Source organism: Vanellus vanellus (assembly GCF_965231255.1).
Source record: "Vanellus vanellus genome assembly, chromosome: 5".
NCBI classification, from domain to species: Eukaryota; Metazoa; Chordata; class Aves; order Charadriiformes; family Charadriidae; genus Vanellus; species Vanellus vanellus.
The window spans coordinates 13,907,936-13,928,433 of record NC_138910.1 but is presented as its reverse complement, the minus strand read 5'-3'; the positions used below and the strand labels follow the sequence as shown (position 1 = coordinate 13,928,433).

The following is a 20,498-nucleotide window of genomic DNA, read 5'->3' as shown; positions in this document are numbered from 1 at the left end:
TCCAGAGCTTTCCCCTGAACACAGATGAACAAAATGGGCAAGAAACTTCCAAGCAGGTCGCTCTGCACTGCTGCTGGAACTGTCTCCTCTTGCTTCCTCTAACACAGGGCACAACCTCCTACAGGCAGGAGCTGCACTGCCTGTTCGCCTGCAAACACCACAAGCAGGACAGAAACAATCAAAAAAAGTCTAAGGTACCTAAAACTTCATCTCATGAGCCACCCTGCAAATACACTGGGCTGCTATTCTGACTGCCTACACAGAAAAGCTTGGTTGTGGTGCAGACCTGTGGTTTGCAAACCTCGATTTGTCATTATCACCTCTGTTTCAGAGCCTCAGCAACCAAAGGAGGGAGAAGGGGTTGCTGCAAGCTAAGTCAATGGCAGGCTCTTCAGTATTAACTCCTCTTCACTATCACTCTCCCTCTTATTCACGTGAAATAAAATCCACACAGTTCCTTCATAGGCCAGGCTGGGAGCAGCACTAGTTGGCTAACAGGGATCTGCAAGAGAAGTTTTCTTCTTTCAAACTTAGTCTATGCAGCATGTTCAGGAAAGGGAGAATGGCAAGGCTCTGCCCTCCAGTCACTTCCCAAGAGCCCAAATACAGACGCATACTTGCAATTAAATGCTGATAAGGCCACCAGCTCAGCAGCAACTAAGCCCTTCCCGCAGCTCCTGAGTGAATTCGCTGTGGTGGATTTAGGAACTGGGCAAATAGACCAGTCCCAGCAACTGAATCCTGCCAATACACTTTTCCCTTCTTTAAACACGAGACCCGGGGGTACAAGGCATCATTAACGTGGAACGAGAAGCATCTGCATGTGGCATTAGCTAGAGCACCTGCACATACAAGCAAGAGAGAAAACACCTTTTCCCCTGGAGCTAACCCCTGCAAAGAAGGCACCTGCTCTCCCAGCAAACCTTTCCACCAGCAGAAACCCAGTTCCCACTCAGTTGGTCACAGTTCAGCAACCCAGACAGATGGTCTCTAACTTGTAATTGTAATCTTCAGGCACACACAAAACCCACCTGCAATAGTTTAATCATGTTCTTATATCTAATGGGGCAAGGACAGCAAGCAAACCACCCAGCCTCTCTTCTACACAGTGAGGAATCCTCAGCAGCAATTTGTGGAGCAGCCTCCATTCTTTTGGGAGTGACTTACAGCTTCATAGAAACATAAGGCAGAAAATGAAGAGTGTGAAAAACAACCAGGGATTTCCTTTCCGCTACGGAGTCACCTTGCCTGCCAGCCTACTTCAGTCACACAGACAGAGGAGGGCTCCCTCCCACCATGTCTGGTACAAGCATTTTCCAAACACTGGTTCAGTACCTCTCCCCCTCTCCCTCCAAACAGAGGTGACAATACTGCACACCAGGCTTTTGTGTTCACTCACATCACAGCAAGCCAAAGAAGCTCCAAACCAGTCTGGTAAGCGAAAGCTTTGGGCTGCCAGAGCTGTGGTGGGCAGAGTACAGACAGAGCAACAGCAATGTGCCCCAGGAGCCAAGCTACCCAATGCAACTGCTGATGAAGAAAACAGGGGAGAAGAAAGAAGGAAGAACTTCCCCACATGAAACAGGAAATAGCAAAGAAGAACCTCTCTACTACTGTTTTGCCAAAAACTCTTCCATCTTCAGGGCAGTTTCTTTTCCATTCAAAGGGCAGAAGGCAGGCAGGGTACACTGCAAGTACCCTGCACCGCTTTCTATCCAAGTCTCACAAGGTCTGATTTCTGTAGCTCCAGAAGTATTGAGTGGGAAATAAAACTTGTCAAGTCAAAGGAAGCAGGAGAGAAGCATAGTCTTACCTCCTGCCTAGCCTTGGTGGTCAGTTTGGAGTTTTCTGGGGTTTTGTTTTGGTTTTTTGTTGTTGTTTGTTTGGCTGGTTTTGTTTTGTTTGTTTGCTTTTAATTAAAGAGACCTTCTGCTAACATAATTTGGAGAATGTTGTATATGAGGGCCAAGGACTGTTCTGGCTACCAGCAAGAATCAGAACAAGCTCCTGCTTGTAAAGGGAGGAAGGACATCAGGCAGGAACCCAGCTCCCATAGGCTCATGGCACCTGCCTGCCATGGGAACACATGGCCATCAGGACCAGCACAACTGAAACAGGGACGAAGCTCAGCAGGGCTCAATGGAGCCTACTCTCAGCACAGCCAGGAGGTAAGAGTTGTCAGTGAGGAAAGTCATCCTCCCACTCCTCTTTTGGAAGCCCCACTAGATGTGCTGTGAGCCAAGTTTCCAGACCTACTCTGCACTTCACTGGCAGCGCAGCGACTAGTTCAGAGGTCAAAGAGTATAAAAATTCAGTAGCCCATTGCCAAATTTCCCCTGTAGGATTGCTTTGCTACTTTATCTGTGAACTAGGAACTAAATACAACCTCTGCCTTAATGCCTGGTGACTAAGGAACACAGCATCAATATTTAAAGCAATCCATTTCCCTTGACAGAAAGCAACACATTTGTGCCATTTTTTCAAGCAGGTAAAAGCAGCATGCTTCAATGATGTGTTTAGCCATTTTGTTGGTCTGAAAAATAATTCCAGAACCTTTTGCATGAAAAGCACTACAGAATTTAAAAAATTTATATTAATCTCATCTTCCAAATTAATTTTATTTTCTTTTGATCTAGCATCAAAGACTTTCAGGATACATGTATCACTAACTATCCCAATCAGAAGAGCAGTGAATCTCCAAACCAAATATTTACAGTATATGTAGGGAAAAACATGCATTAAATATTTCTAAAACAGAGCTTGTAAGATCAGGGGAGAAGCAGTGGGTTCCTCCTAACAAGAAGGACTTCCAGGAAGTTTTATACATAGATTAGTTCTAGCAAAGGCTTTAGACTTCGGGCATCACATAGCATTATCTGCATTGACAGAGTCCACTAAATGCACCAACCCAAATATTCTAGACAAATATGGCCCCTACTGAAAGAAGGCACTACCCAAGGCATGGGCCATCACAGTCCAAGACCCACCAGGCATAGAAAATTACATAATGACTAACATGTGAGGCTCAACTGTCCATAGTGCAGACATCACTCACTGCTCATTACTAACAAAAGAACATCAAAAAATAGGAGATCCACACCTCCCCTGGACCAGAACATTTATCTCCCCCAACTCTCCCCTTGCAGACTCCTGCTGCATGTGCACAAACTTGCTTTCAGCAGAAAGTTGGAGCTCACTGCATTAAAGAGAAAATTAGCTGTGCAAGTCAAATGAAGACAGTATGCTTCTTTTCAAGTTTCCTTTTAATCTTTTGATGCCAGATAAAAGGAAAAAATAAGATCCATCTCACAGGGATGCAACTGTTCCCAAAATGAGCACTGAACAGCAGAGACTCTAAAGAGACAGGCAAAAAGATGAAAACAATATCCATATGCAGCTCAAGTGTGTCATCCACAAACACTGAACCTGTCAGGGAGAAAGAAGATGATCGTGTGGCAAAGGTCCCCTCTCAGACTTACCTGGGTTCAATCTTTACCTCCCTCCCTACCAAGCCTCAACCCTCAATTCAGAGGAACAGGATGCACCTCAATTTCTTGCAAAAATCTGAACTCTACTGCAGGTACTCAGACAACCAAGTATCTACTGATGGGCTCTTCCAAACACCTCATTCTCAGCTCTTCTATCTACTACAGAACAGCAACCCTTACAAATAGGATGACACAACCCCCCTGACTGATCACCCAGCATCGATCCAAACAAATAATGTACTCCACAAGGACACCCCTTCATGACTGGAGCCTTAATTCCAAATCATAATTCAGCTTTTAATGTTGGTTAGTCAGCTGCTCTCCTCACAGACATTTATACCTATAATGATTCTATTCAAGTCAAATGAGATTTTAAATTTCCTCCAAAATAACCAGGAGCAGAATACAAGATGTCAAAACAAGCACTGTCTGGAAGCAGAGGGAACATCCTTCTCACACCACTGATCTAGGAAGGGCAAAGGAAACAGCAAGGACAAGAGAGGAAAAAAACTGACTGAAAACAGCACTATCTCTGTATCTTCAAGCTACATTATTTTAAAGAACACAGCCAGCAAAGACCATGATCTCTTTACCCTACATTATTTCCACCATTAACAGATTTTAAGGCAGAAGGGGCTCATTAGGTCAGTTAATCTGATATCCTATGTAATACAGTTCATGAAATCCCAACCGGTTCCTCCTGCACCAATTATTTTCTGTGAATAAAGTGTTGCTTCTGGAACAGCATTAGGGCTTAATCTGATTCAAGACCATCAAATCAAATAAAGGAAGATGACCAGAACTAAGAATTCTAACATTTTTTGTTGTTGTTGCAAACATTGCATACACCACCATAAAATGCAGAAATGCATTTTTCTCATTTGCTGAAAAAGGACCCTCCCACCCCAACATTCACATGCAATAGTTTAAGCTTCCAAAATGTATAGGCGCCTACATACTTTCTAGTAAGGATGTGGATTTGCTCTAGAGAGCAAATGTAAGCCCATAGGCAACAGCCTCACTTCCTTCAAGTTATCCTTTAGAGCTCCCTAAACAATAATCTGAGTTCCACATACCCCAGAGACCACAGGTGGGAAAGTGGTGCACACCAGCCAGACTGCAAACAACCAGAGAGATTGGGTTGCTCTTGTATCAACTCCTGTGGCGAAACAAAAGCCCAAGAATTTCTTTTTCTATCTTCTATTTTGTAAAAGCTTTATACAAAACAGCATCTTTCAAAGATGCCACATTCATGCAATTGTGCACTAACTGGCACAGAAGCCAAAATTTGATACAAAATCACATTTAACTGACTATAAAAAATTAGCACGTTAAGAGAACCAATGTGTTTTCACTTTAAAACCACCAAAACTATCACAAAGAAGTACAGATTCAAAAGCTTCATTTAGGGGGAGTGGGAAAAGCGTAAGTCTCAATCACATACTCTGACTTCTATAACAAAAGAGTAAACAAGATTAGTTACCCTCCTGGTTACCTATTATTAAAAGTCAGCCTCAGAGGAATGTCTCCCAGAAAAAAAAAAAAAAATCCATAAAAAACAAAATTCAAACGTAAATCACGGAATTTTCAGAGTTGGAAGGGACCTCTAGAGATCATCTAGTCCAACTCCCCTGCTAAAGCAGGATTGCCTAGAGCACATTACTCAGGACTGCATCCAGGCGGGTCTTGAAAATCTCCAGGGAAGGGGACTCCACAACCTCCCTGGGCAGCCTGTGCCAGTGCTCTGGCATCCTCACCGTAAGGAAATGTTTCCGCGTATTTGAACGGAACTTCCTGTGTTCTAACTTGTGCCCATGACCCCTCGTCCTGTCACTGGGAACCAATCAGTCCTTAACAACATGCATACAAGTAACACAGGCATAGATGTTATTACAAGCATTTAAAGAGTTAAAACTAAAAAAAAAAAAAAAAAAAAACCACACACACACACACCACAGATCTTTCCAAAATTAGCTGTGGTGTTTATCCAAAATTACATCCCATCTCCAGAGAGCCTGCACATGGGCATGCTTTAAGCAGCACATTGCAACAGGTGGGGTCAATTTGAGTTTGCCTGACTTTAATGGCAGCAGGACCTGGCTGTTAATTAAGTACCAGATTTCCCATTGTCCCAACCCTACCACACCTTTCCTGATTAAAAGAAAGCAGCTCTTATAGCATTTTTGTTTTAGTTGCTGCTCAGCCAAGTTTGGCTGCAGTGCCATTTTCTGGCATACATTCCCTTATCAGAACTGCTGCTCTCACTTATCACAAGTGCCTTTCTGATCCCCAGAAGGCAACCCCCAGTAACACATTTCATTTCCACTCTCCCAGCTTGAAGATGCCAGTCACCTACAACTGCTGATAACAGTGAAGTAAACAGAAGGAAGATTAACAGGCTCAAGTCATCTCCTTGGCCTCCCAGAAGTTCTTCCTGGCTCACCTCCCACCCTGATGAACACCATCTCTAAGTCCTGCCTTCAGCATCTTCTCTTTGCCTGTGCTTACCTCAACCCAATTAAAAGAGGCATACCAGAACCTGTCCTCCCCCTCTGCTCCTCTCAGTTGATTGCCACATGACACTCACCACTGGACACCTCCCCACAGGGAAAGCAGAGTCTATCCCACCCACATCCTTCCCCGCAGCCCCATCTTTCCTCAGATCAGCAGCTCCCTTCTCCAAGCTCCCAGCTCATGCACACCGGCTCAGATTCCCCAGAGGCCTTTACCTAGACCTTCTCAACTGCCAGCATTACCCCATCTGCACAACTGGTTATTTGAGACATGGCCACTTACACAGCTCCCCACTCTTTCTCAATGAATGTCTCATACATTCAAAGCACAGATTTGCTCAGCAGTGTCTGAGGGCTGAAGCAGTACCAAATGAGCCCCTTTGGCTAGGAGCATGAAATCAGCAGGACCACCCCAGCCATTCCTTCATGCCTGGTCCAACAGAATTATATTGATGTTGGACCAACGATCTCAGAATTATCATAAAATGGACTCTTGCAAAACAATTATGATAAACATGGATTCTAGTTAAAAACAGAAAACGCATAACACGTGGAAGTCTGGAGTACCTGCACAGAGTATCTAGTACATATTCCAGCAATTCATCCTGGCTCTCCTCTCTAAATCAACTTTCCCTGCATCTCATTTCCCTCCTTTACATTAGCTGAAAGGACTGGGGAAGCCACGAGATACACATGACCTAGATGACTTCACTACTACGTCATGAGAAACCTGCTTTCCATAGACAAAAAAGTCAACAAGCCACCTTCACACTGCCTTTCACATGACTTGAGTTTTGAATCAGAACTACCACCTAGAAAAGTGATCAGGTCTTGTTCTGAAGTGTCTGTCCAGCACAGTCTTCTGCTACAATTCCCATGCACTACTTCCTCCTGAAAATGGCCACCAGAGAACTCTCTGACAGATGCCTGTAAGACACCCATCAGCCCCAGGTACCTCAGTGATAGCACAGTGAAGGGCAAACAGCTGAGAAAAGACCGTGTTAGTACCTAATACTCAAATAAAACTTCTCCCTGCCTAGGAACTTGAAGGATACTTTGCAACTTTATTATGTCTCTAACCTAGCAGTATTTCATGAAGACCTAAAATCCAGCCTCTCTCATTTGTCCTAAACAGTTAAAGTTCTCATGTGATTCTCAACAGCTCACCTTTCTGCTGTTACACATCCTTTCCCTTCCAGCTTTCCCAAATATTCCACTTCCGCCCCATTTATATCACTACTGCTGTAGAAGGAATTGTCTTACCCTGGTAACTTGGCTAGGATGATGCTTTTCACACGCCCATCCCTCTCTACCAGTTCTGCACATTGAAGTTTTCATCTCTCTACCTTCAAAGCACTGTCGTTTGGCCTGAGATGTCAGCTCTTGCCTTCCCATTCTTCTGGTGTGCCAGTTCCCATCACACCACCTCTAGCTGCAAGTTTTCAAACAAGAACCACTGCACTTTTCTCCACACATGCCCTCCTGCTTGGGAAAAACTTGTCATTAATTGTAAGCTATCTTACTAGAACAGGAAAATCCAGAAGGAAACAGATGAAATTGCATGGTGAGAATGGGACCTGAGTAACATGAAGAAAAAAGCAGAGCTCTTTAAAGGCAACAAGAAAGCTCAGATCTTGATGAGGACTGCAGCTGAAGGAGTCTTCCACACGAAGACTTATTCACAGTCCAGCAACATTAAACAGGTAACAACGTTCCAAAGACCAGAAGGGACAGAAGATGTGGACACTAAACTACTAGGAGAGCCACCTATGCAGGCCTGGAAGAAAAACTTTAGCCAGACAGACAAAAGAAAAACAAATAATCCAATCTGTAAGAGCAGGTACCTCCTAAAGCTTATGTGCAGTTTCAGCTTTCCATACAACATCCAATCATTGCAAGAAAAATTCCTTTTGGACATCAACAGTTCATCCATGCACATAACAGCAGGACATCTGTGGCACCCTTCACTCCTCAGGATACAACACTGCAGTGCTCTTCTTTATGTCTCAGAATTAAACAAGGTACCCAAGTATCTTCTCCAGGGTCTTAACTTAGAAAAGCTAGGGGTGTACACCAGCATCTGCCCAAGGTTCATTCTGTCCACAGCACTCTAAACAGATTTAAGAACATGCACAGATACATTGTTTATTGAGGAGTAGTGAGATAAATAAGTTGGTGCAACAGGACGGACTCCATCAGCTATGAGCGAACAGGACTCCCTCCAAAACTCAAGTACACTTTCTTATTCAAGGTGAAATCTAGAGTTGTCTACATTTATAAAGGAATTACAGAAGTTGGGTTCTTAACAGGTCTGCCTCCATCAGATAACTTCGGTGCTGGGTGCACATCAGTAAAAGCCTGTAACATTCAGCTTTAAATAGCATCCCCTTTATTTAAGCTCCCAATAGTCAGACATTAAGTTCTCCTAAACTGTTAAAAGCAGACATTTGTTCCACATCACTGCATAAGCAGCGATGCCTCCACTTGCGGTAAGACTTCCAATTAGATCCATTATGACTATGCCACTTGATATTAGTCAAATGGAGAGTCATGACAATACAAGGCAAAAATACTATCTTTTAGAACTATATTTCATTAACGGACACACACAGAACTAAGACAATTAGCAGAAAGAGCTGGTTTCTAACATACAATTCACAATAAATACAGATATTACTCAAACAGTGCAACTTCAAAACAACTCTGGCTCTTCTGCTTGCTATCAGGCTCTCAACCAGCAGCAGACAGGCATGAATGCTCTTAGCATAGCAGGGTGGTAACACCACAGTTAACCCTGCAATGCTTCCAGGTACCCAAAGACATCCTGCCAGCCTTCGCACTTGCGCGCACATCCTGCCTGTCTGAGCAGAGCCAGCCACAAGGGTACAGCAGGATGGGGCTCTACTACCTAGTTGCTCTTTGTTCCCACAAACTTATCTCAAAAAAGAGCTACTTTTAGAGATGAAAAAGCATTGCTAGGCATGAAAATTTTCTTCCTCACACTTAATTCAGGGCCCAATCCTACACATTCTTTCCTCTGGCTAAACTCCCAGCCACACTATAAAAAATTATCTTGCTTTCTACGCTCTGATAACTGGGACTCTTTGCTCCGATTCTTGAATACTCAAATGTTGCTTTGTTTTAAAGTTTTGTAGTTGGCACAAAAGCAACACCAAATGAGGAACATAGCAGGTTTTGTCTAGTTTAAAAAAAAAAAAGATCTGATCTAGGAAGAAAGTAATGAACAATTCGTGGGAGGTAACATTCACTTGGAGAAAAGCAGAGACTTCATGTCTCCAGTGTGTTCCACACCTTCCCTCCTCCACTTAATGATATGGCCACAGAGGAGATGACACATGGGATATAACACAAGGTAGCTTTATACAAACTCACACATAGCACAGCCTGGCCATCAGAAACCCAGAGCTCTGAGCGAGCCAAACAGCAGGACAAATCCAACTGTGCTGCGCCCCAACCAGACTGTCACTGGTACCTTGGGTGGCTCATCTTAGTCACCTCGCGTATCTTTAAAACAAACCCAAACTGTTACGCTGTCATCACTGGCATCCCAAAAGCACTTAGACGGGAGTCGATTCATGCAGGCACTTCTAACAGTGGGACACGTACCACTTACGTACAAGTAAATTTTGTTAGAAAACCAAGTAAGAAACAAGTTTCCAAGAAAGAAACATGTTTTAAGGCTTTGACTGTAAACAGTAATATGGTAGATGGAACTAAATCAGCCTGCGAGGACCAAATTATCCTGTGATCCTACGAGCTGATCCTCCTACCATACAGGAAATCTTACCTTTCATTCTCAAAATGCAACTGCTGCCAAAAGAGGGCTGCCAGAGCCAGAACTGCATATCAGAAAGTATCCCTCCCACTACACTACCTAGTCTAGTGGACTGGTCCTCCAAAGACTAACATAGGTGCACTTAATGCTAAGGACACGTTAGAAGGTTGAAAAAAATGTGCCAGGATGAAAGAAATAAATATATCTTTATTACTACCCATCAGGTATTATTCAGTTTGATTTTTAAGGAACAAATTGTTACATTGTTCATCATTCATGTATTCTTCCCTCTCCCCATAATTTCTGGATTCTTTAACTGATTTTGACAAACTTCAACCAAATGTGGTAGAGAAAATAGAGATCCCAAAGATATTATGCTCTTACAAATATAGTAACCAAGCAAAAGAGGTCCCATTAAGCAAGACTTCAGCATGAGGAAAACTACAGCATTAGACACCAGTAAATCTACATAGAAAAAGCCAAGGGAAATGAGTCTTCATAAAACTTCTTTGCTTACAAAATAACTTAATTAAAGCTAGGCAAAGCCAGCGGCAACTAGATCCCACTGTCAGGGGGACTGTCACTAGGTGACTTTTCATGCTCAAGTTCAAAGTGTAAAACAAGAAAAGCTTTCAAGACGACTTCAAGGAATATTCCCACAAAGACATGGAAGAGTGCATGTACTTTTAGCTGAAAAACTAACAGGCAGGTGAAGCTGGTGCTGGTGTGGGACCCTAGGGGCTGATTAATATTTCCTTCAACATCAAGAAGACAACAAAACTCCACTGAACCATTTAGTGTCTCTGCTCATATCACCAAGCTTGCCAAAAATAAAGATGTCAGTAAACCCACCACTGCAACTAGCCTCCAGTTCAGGCAATGATCCTCAGGCAACAGCCACCACACCAGAGAAAGCAAGGATTCTCCCCAACTCACCCCACCACCTACTAAACTCGACGGGAGCTGGATCACACATGCATAAGAGTGACTGCTAATTCTAATCCAGAGATAACAGGCACGTGATCCTCAAGCACAGCAGGAACTGTAAGTCACTTCGGGATTTCTCAAGACCAAAACCAGAATACTTGTAATAAATTGTATAATATGTAATAATATGTAATAATATGTAATACAAATAAAAATATTTGTGTTTATTCAGTGATAGAGCAGTATCAGGCACACTATTATACCTGTTCTATCATACAAAGGACTGAAATGAACTTTCCCTATCACTGTGCAATAATCCTGTTATTCTATATTGTATAAAAACTATTCAAAATCATCACAAGAGCTCTCCTGAAACCAAATAGATGTCTTGTCCTTATCTATTCCTCTTCAAGAGTTTTCCATTCCCTCAATGTTCTTGCTGCAGGCAACTTTCATCCCACATCCAGCCTAAATTTACTCACAAGCCAGTTTATACCCATTCGTTCTTGCGCTAACCTTGCCCTTTAGCTCTAATAGTTTTTCCCCTCCCTGATGTTCACCCCTCTGATGTATTTATAGACAGCAGTCCTATTCCCTCTCAACCTTCATACTGTAAACTAAACAAGTGAAACTTTTAATCTCCTCTGGTCACCCAGGCTCTCCAATCCCCTAAACACCACACTAGCCCTTCCCTGCACCTGTTCGAGCTTGAATTCCTTCCTTGCAGGCGGGCAACTAGAACTGTTCAACACATGCCACAGAAGGGCCCAACAACGAGCTGTACAATAGCATTAGTACACCCTTATCCCCACGGAAATAAATCCCCAATAATCTGTCTTTTCCACTGATGCATCAGCTGTGACCCTCAGCCTGCAGTCAAGTAATACACCCAAGGTTTCCCGAGAACTAGTGAACTGCATTAGACCTCTGAATAAACCCTAGCAACAAGCACTGAAGTGCTGCAACTGAAACAGTACACCAGCATTAAAGGAATAGCTTTATCCTCCCAATTTAGTAACGACAATGGTTCAGTCTGTTGTGTGTTGACCACTCTCAGCCCCAGCCAAGAGCATGTTTGGCCTTGCTAGTGCTGAGGCAGCCACACTACCAAGCACTTAAGAGAAAATGGCTGTAAAAAAAAAAAAAAAAACACAAACATAAACAACACTCTTGCTGTGAGCCAGTCCCAGCACTAAAACCCTATGGGAATGTTATATTAATCTGGCCAGAAAGCAAAATCAGAGGCTCAAATCTCTACAAGCCAGAAGGATATGCAAGGGATACATTTATTTTGCATCCCATTTTTCTTCTCATCTCTCACCATCCGCTACCAGCCACCAAGAGATAGGATACCAAGTTAGACAGACCTTGTTTGTGCCACTATGGAAACAAACTTCTGTCCTATTTATTTCAACATTGGGACTCCGCTCTTCATGATCCCTTGGGATCTTGTAGGTTTTCACCGTTTGTATTGGATTTCATAATACCTTGGTAAACAACTGTGTCTGGTACACTCAGGCTCACAAACTTTGTTTTATGCAACCAGCAGCACATTCACATTATATATAAAACACTAAGTACTACTACTCCAGTTCTTCCCACACCAGCTGGAAGGAGACAACCCTTCCTGCTACAACCACTTATTATTACCTTTTAAGTGTTAAGAAAAAGCGACAGTAAAACTCTAAATGCTGACTTGCTACCGCAGTCCATTTTTTCCTGTCCTGAATAAGGAGAACTGAAGCCAGTATTAAATTTGATCTAGCCCAGCTGCTACAGATCCCCTATTCTGCACTGCATCCTCTATGGCACTCTCCATCCTCCTGATACCAAATAGATAAGAGCTGCACCATAATCTGATTAAAATACTGTACGCAGCGGTAACTGTTGGAAAGGCAGGCGCAGAGAGAGGCACAGAAAAAAAAAAATGAATGATCATCTGGACTGGGAATTAACAACATAACACCTACAGGAAACTGGATATCCTGGAGCCAAACTTAGGAAAGAGCAGAGTTTTAAGACAGGAAAAGCCACTTATTAGAAGCATACCAGCACAGCAGCCTAAAAATCAAGGACCAGGCACACTCTACAAATTCAGTTCAAGCCCAATGAGCCGTTAGCCCTTCCTAAAATAGCTTGTCTCCACATATGAGGAGTCAGAGGCCATTTTTGCCAAGATACCTTTTGCAACATTGGCATACACAAGGAATAGGCTCTACTCACAAGTCCAAATCTCAAGATCAGTCTTCCTCCATAGTCCATTTCTCATATCTTTTGGGCATCAAAACTAATCTAATTCATTTTTATTAGCAACTACAGCTTCATGGTAAAAAGGTTTTCAGGGATGAAACTGCTAAATGAATGTATACATTACTGATCCTCATGCATCCCTCAGCATCCCAAAACTCACCAGCTAACAGCAGCTGCTTGGAAACCCTTTACAAGTCCCTTTTTTCTTCCCCAGATGGTGAAGTCTTTTTTTCCCCCTGTGCATTAAATACTCAAACACACTTACCAAATTATCATATCAACCCATAACCATGCATGATAATTATTTCTTAAATCAGGATTTCTTCCACCGAATTTCAACCAAAATAAACATAGTATAGAGAACAAATGTATGCTTATAGTGAACAACCATTCATCAGCTTAAGTAATTCTAATGGATGCCACTTTAAACTAAGCCTGCACCATCTGTTCTACCCCTCAATTACAGAAGCCGAAAAAAAATATTCAATACACAGTTTAAGAAAGCCAGCTAATTTATGTATGTTTTATTTCTCTTCAGCTCAGTGAAGCATGCTCTTGTAATGCGCGATATTCAGACACAGATCAGAATGGAAGGCTGCTTTCTCTAACACTATTAGGAGTTTTGTCAGGGGAAATAAAATTTCCCTGCAATATTTTACCATATAAAAAAATTTCTCTGTAACATCTCACCATGCTTTTTTTTTTAAAGAGTATGAGGTCTCTGTAAGTATCAAAATCAACAAAATCAAATCTGCGGTCCTGCCCACATGAACACAAATGAACCTCCATACACAACCCTGCATAGCTCTTACCCTGACAGACTGGGTCTACCAGCACAGCCAGGAGGCTTCACAAGTAGAACTGTCCTCAGCCACCTGGGTCTGTTAACCATCAGAGTTCCTAAGTCCCCTTTCATAGGCAAAGCCCAGCCCTGCAAGTTGCTGGGCACAGAGCCTCACACAGATCAAGCTGCTCTGGGGCAAAGGGATCACCCCATGCAAGGGCAAGATGCTCTCCTTGGCAAGCATAGCCTGTGCAGCGAGAGTAGTGCAGCGCCAAAAAGTCACTACCTGCCAAAGTGCAGGGAAAAAAACTCACAAAGTTTCATCCAGTTCCTTACTGCAAAACCTATGTGCAGTTTTACTTCAAACTGGCCTCTACTACCACTCTGCAACACGAGAAAACATTGAGTAGAACCTCTCTTCAATTTGATGGACCCTGACCGGCTTAAAGACTTTGTCACAACCAAATCTTTAAGCTAAATTCACTCTTGGGTGTTGATAGTCAAAAACAAACCAGCAATACCAACCAAGGACTACTTCCAGTGTAAACCTCAGTTCCAACAGCACAGATGGCACACAACACAAGGAAGAGGAAGGTGCAAGAGACCTCATCCCCACTGCTAGACGGAGGAAACAGTACAACACTCTCCTATTAAGGAGAAGCAGGCAAGAGAAGATCACTGCCAAGCACCCTCAGTTCCCCTCTAAGAATATCAGGCTGGTAGAAAACTACTTTAAGATCCTGGACATATTCCCTTCCGCTACACCTTGAAATGAAACATCAATGGCACATCATAGTCTGGGTACTGAGCAAGGCACATTGGCCACGGATGAATCAGAAGGTCTGCACACTTAACAGCAGCATTACAAAATACTGCCACAAGCAGCTCAAAGTGAGATTGTTCACCAAGGAATTACTGATGATTTCAGTTCTCTCCCCTTGCTATATGATTGTGAAGCCGAGATGACATGCTGAAGCCCCTGACACTGCTGCGTTGTTATGCCTCACGTCTCAAGCCAGACAGCTCAGTGCAGGCCTTCGTTACTGTTCAGGTATTCAAGGCTCTGCAAAATAGCTCCCTCTTTATTGCTTAGCAGGGGAAGACATGGAGTCAAGCAGAACCACCATTCTGAAACAGCACAGATGAAGAAAAAGCACATGAAGAAACAAACAGAGGCAAGATTCCTGTTTGGTCTGCAGCATCCTACAATACCTTCCCCAGCCCAACCTCGCTAATATACCCCACAACTCCTAGTGCCCATGAAAACATAGGCTGTCTGCTCTAAGTAACTGAGCTCCAGAGAAGAGTAAGAACTCTCAAGGAGAATTCGTCTTTTCACTCCACACCATTCTTCTGTCTTCAACCTATCTATAAGTACTGCTGGGAAAACACAGGCCAGGCAGTGCCTGTTGGATGCAGTTCAAGCACACTCCTGGCCAAGCACAGATACACAAATGACCTTGCACGGGACCTCAGTGCCTTGCTTCATGTAACAACCCTCATGTTTCCTTGACTTGAGAAGCATCCTGAACTATCCAAGTGCCTTCTGTACCTAAGGCAGAGAGGCCTGTTATGAAAGCTGGGATCAGTGACCAGGTTAAAAGGGCATTTGTTAGAAGAGTTTCAGAGTTCTGAGTGCTGTCAGAAGTGTGTTACGTCTGTTTCACACATCATGTTTTTACAGACTTGGACAGCACCAAGGAAAAGAGAAACATCTCTTGCCCCCATCATTGCTTTTTTGCTGCATCACTTGCAAGAGAACATTGTATTGTCTCCAATCCAGTGATAAAGTCAAGGACTTCACAAAATACTGTCAGGTTAAAATAGAAACAACGTACAAAAACCACCAAAGTCTAGGACATCAATGATGGTCATGACTTAGAAAGCTCAAACTTGTATGCACACAAGAGAGACAGACAGCTTGAGCCTTCCCTGTAAAGGCATAGTAATTTCACCATCAATTGAGACTCCTCTTCACCTGAACTGGAGTGCCTCAGAGATGTCACTTCTCTTTGGTTTGCTGATGTTTCCCCAGTGATAACACAAGCGCAAGTGTTTAGTTAAGAGAGTCCTAGACAGGCAGGAGCCATGAATCAACTGGATGCTCTCCCAAGATAATGAGGCTGATATTCAAACTCAGTCTAAGTCTGAGAGCACACACTTCATCACTGCAGTGTCAGAAAATTTCAGATCACATAGATGATCTCAATCTTCATTTTAAGCTGATACTTTTTCAAATGAAAGGAGCAAGTTGAGCAGAGAAACAGACTACAAATATAATACCTTTTTCAACCATGACCAAAACAACTGCAGTTTAGCTCTCCAGATGGCTATTCTAGAGCAGCGATGCTTGGCCTTTCACTCCCAGGGTTGTTACACTAATCCATGAACTGGATCAGATGACACCAGCTACCCTGTTCTCCCTCACACCAGAGAGCTGAGCTTGTGAACCCCTACACCACAAGCAGTCAAGAAGAAAGGCAACACCACCACAGATGCAGGCACTAAAACAAAAGGACGAGACTGGCATGTGATGATGCACTAAGCCTTGGTTGGATACTGAAGCAGACCTCACTACATCATTAACCTCCAGATCTTCAGCTTGCCCCACTCAAAGGTTTCACAGCCTCTATTATACTCAATCACTGAGAAAACATCCTCCAGACATCCGAGGCATGCCTCTGTTATGCTTACTAAAACTTATTAAACACAGCAAATGCTATCTATAGAACACACACGTTAATGAACAATCAGCTCAGCAGCATGAGCTCTTGAACAGAGTCATTGCAGTACAGAAGTGCCACCAGTTTATTACTAGAGAATGAATAACAGTGAATATTTTAAGTCTGTAGTTCAGCAGACAAAAGACTGGGAAGGGGGAAAGAGAACAAGTTATCCTTAAAGAAATTCTGCAAGCTAAGCATGATGCTGGAAGTGCAAAGTACTGCATAGCTCTGCAATCCACATCACTTCATAAAATCCATGCAAACAGCATATTTTGTAACAACTTCACATTTACTGTACTTGGGTTACCTTTCCACTGAGAATCATGGAAGTCTAAGAGAAAGCAAGTTAGCAATAAAAAGGGGGAATAAGAACATGCAATGCTCTCAGAAAATTATATGTATGCTACTTGTTAATGATAGCAAACTAAGATTTCTTCACATGCTCGGCCAGAATGGATGCCCTATTGTCTTTGGTGGTTTGTTGATTTAGGTTTTTTTTTGTTCCTACACACCAAACAGCTTCTACCACAGCTGCTTGTTGACAAAAATGAAAAGAAAAAAATGCAGTTGTGCAGAACATATTGACCAATACACTGCAATCTCACAACCACATCTCAGTCAAAATTTCTGTTAGAAATAGTGTACATTGCTCTGAAGATGTTCAGCTCCAGAGCACTTGCAACCTACACAGCTAGTCTCTCCTTCACTTTTACAGGAAAGAACTCCAGTACAACACTCAGTTAATTAGCTTCAGGCTCAGCTCTCTAGGAACTCAAACTCTCAGATTTGTCTGGACTTATCAGAAAGGAACAAAGTCTCCTATTATATCCCATACAACAGTTTAAGCATGCTATTAGACTTGTCAGAGTGCCTCATGAAAGGACCAGGACAGGAGTTTTCCAAGTCACAGCTGAGAACCCCTCCCCGCTCCACAGTACATAGGAGTGGTAGGACTTTCTCACTAAGACCTGTAGGGAGATGAAGCAACACGACAGGGATAACAAGGTGGTGGAGTTCCATGTCCTACCAACTCAGTGCAACACTGTCAAATTCAACAGAACGTACATACATAAACAAACACTACCTTTCCTGAGCTAAGTATATCAATTGTACTTAAGTTGCCCACAGAAAATGGGAAAAAAAAGCCCAGCAAGATTTCACGACAGTGAAAAATACTGCTGTATATATCTTCTTTTTGCAGTTTTATAAACTTGTTTTAATATGGCAGGAAGCCAACATCACTAACTACTGGGATGATCAAAGCATGCCACCAGCTAACAAGATACACAAAGAAACCAGGATATCACACAGTAAGAACACCAAATGTAAATCAATTTATTAAAACCCCATTTACTGAATTCTTACTGCATTTTGTCCTCAGTATCAGCCATCAACTATGAAGAAATGTGTCAAGAATGGTCAATTCAGCATAATTATCAGCTTACAGTACAGTAAAGTACAGACTTTCTAATAAAGTCTACAATACAACTTTCACTTAGATCAAGTGGCACTTGACATTGAGACTGTGACCATATTCCATCTGACAAAACTTACCTTGTAATTGCTGGAATTCACCCAAGAAGTGGCCAGTCCATCAACCATTTTATCCAGCATAGTCTGATCGTGTTCAAGATCAGTTGACTTCTGCTTATCTGAGAAGTAATCTATCAATTCCTGGCCAACCTGAAGTCTCTTTCCAACATCCTTCTGCAGCACCTGTGCTAAGCAGTACTCCATACTGGGCTCCATAGTGTCTTAGAAATACAGCACCAGCCAGAAAGCTAGAGGGCAGCAGGTCCGAAAAATCCCTCTATAAACGTATGCAGGAGGTCGCCTCTTTGTTCGATGAAGGTTACTGAGGGTCTGGGTTTCAAAGATGCAATTCTGAGAATGGCAACAATGCACCATGTGTGTGTGAACAGCAGCTGGCAGGATATTAAAAGTCCAATTTAAATAACTAGTAATAGATGAAGCAACGAGCTGTGCTGTACTGTTGAGTCTGCAATAATTCCCAATTCAGCAGTCCATTCTGAAAGAAATGAAAAAGAACAGTATTATAGGTTAAATTAAGACTGGAGCAAAAAAAAAAGATTGAAAGCATGTCACAAAATAGGTTATTCATATACAGCTGCGAAGCTGTGATAAGCTGGGTATGTGCAGCATTGTTCTATTTTAAGGAATCAGACAAGGTAGGTCAGGACAAAAACCTTTGGTTATTCTTTACAACAGCAGTTACCCATCAGTTCCCCAGAAGCTTTAGAGACAGTAAATCTAGGGCTTAAGTAAGAGCTGATTAGTAATCAATATTATTGCAACTACCACCGTCACCATCCACCCACAAAGGTAGAGACAAAATCCTCAAGCAGGTCACCAGGGAAGCACATCTGCCTTAAGAAGTGAAAGCAGGAAGAGGTCTGGATCCTGTTTTGACTGTTGGCCTTCAGCAATCAATGCCATCAGCTGGCTGGCAAGGTACAGCACTAACAGTGGGCTCCAGGACTGTAAAAAAAGCCATTTTTGAAAACTAGGTGCTCAAGCTGTTTCCAGGCTAAGTCCTGTTATACCCCAACTGCACATGCCCAGGAAACAACACTGGCCTCATGCAACAGTGTAAGTGCTGTTCAATCAAGAGTGCCTGTGGTGCCCCAAGAACCAAGGCAATTCACAAGACTGGGCCAAACTTTGCTACCGCTCAGAGGCACAGGATCACCTGAGAAGTAAGCTTTTGGCTTGTGCCTAAAAAGAGTAGCTATGTCTGGGGTTTGGTTATGTTCCCCAATCCTAGAACCACTCCTGTCCAAGGACTTCATTAGGGACTCAGCTACAGCTTTTTTTATTTGTCCCTCCATCTGCAGCCAAACAAATCCTTCCAGGCAGCCAGGTAACAGACCCCAGAGCCTGTCCTCCACCCTCCCACATACAGGCCAGGGCTCCCAGTATCACCATACTGCTTCCTGAAGCACTCCCTCATCACAGCGTAGCTATTTTGGGAGAAGGTGATAAAAATCCAGAGTGTCTTTTTGTTTCCTGTCTAATAATATCTAAAGCTAGAAATCTGCCCTACTTTTTCCGCCAGCATGAGGAAAGCAGGTCAAGCTCAGAGCAAGGGAAGAGGCTGTGGAGCAGACACCTGGTTCAATAAACAACTGGAAGGAAGCTGGAGGCACAAGTTCACTAATTGGAAGCACTGGGGCAGCAAATCTAAATACCTTCTGTTTGAGCAAATAAGGCCTTCACAAAAGTCTTGATAAAACAACGTGGATCTGGCAGCAGATAAGGTGCACACAAGAACCCCAGCCTGGAAACAAAAGCACACCTTACACAGCAGACTATTTCAGTTAATTATCTCACCTCCATCCTCCTTGGCCAGACTTACAAACTGCCACATCTTACCAATACCAAACACAGCATCTAGTGGCAGCACTAGATGGAGTTTCCCTAACCCTACAAGGGCTGCCAGACATGTCCCAGCTGCCCGCACTGGCTGCACTGCTTAATCATCAGGCAGGAGGAGTCACCAGAGAGCAGGTCCCTCTGCTCCAGGCAGCCAGTTTAAACCCCTGCTGGCTGACAGTGATCAAAACTGGTTTTGTACATCCAGGGACTCACCTCAGCCAGCTGCCTGGTAAATCCTATCATCAGCCAGAAGGGATTGTGTGTGCCTGTAGACTAAACTCCTTCCTCACCAGCAAAACCTCACCCTCCAGAGCATTAGCTGCAACTGCACACACAGCACCTAGGGATTTACGTTAGTGCCACAACAGCTTACTGCTTGTGACCACTACCCCAACCTGAACCATCTAGGAACATACCAAACTCTCACCATTTTGCTTCAAGTCACTTCCAAGACTGATTTGACTTCAAATTCTAAAACTGTCAACAAGACCTCAATCAATACCCTTAAAGAAACTCCTTTTTACTTTCTATATTGGCTCCAAACTAGAGGAAAGCCATGCCTTTTCTCATTGAAGCTACAGTTTCTTGCTTGTTTCAGTTTAGCACCAACTCTGAAAG

At 43.1% G+C, this 20,498-nt stretch overlaps 1 protein-coding gene across 1 annotated transcript in view; it reads right to left on the bottom strand.

The window, feature by feature from the left end:
- CLASP1 (cytoplasmic linker associated protein 1) overlaps positions 1-18,281 on the bottom strand; it is a 171,868-nt gene extending 153,587 nt beyond the window's left edge. Inside the window, exon 1 of the mRNA XM_082484322.1 lies at positions 18,039-18,281. Coding sequence (XP_082340448.1) covers positions 18,039-18,233 — 195 coding nt within the window. The 5' untranslated portion in view covers positions 18,234-18,281. The remainder of the gene's footprint in view (positions 1-18,038) is intronic.
- Positions 18,282-20,498: the final 2,217 nt, after the last annotated feature.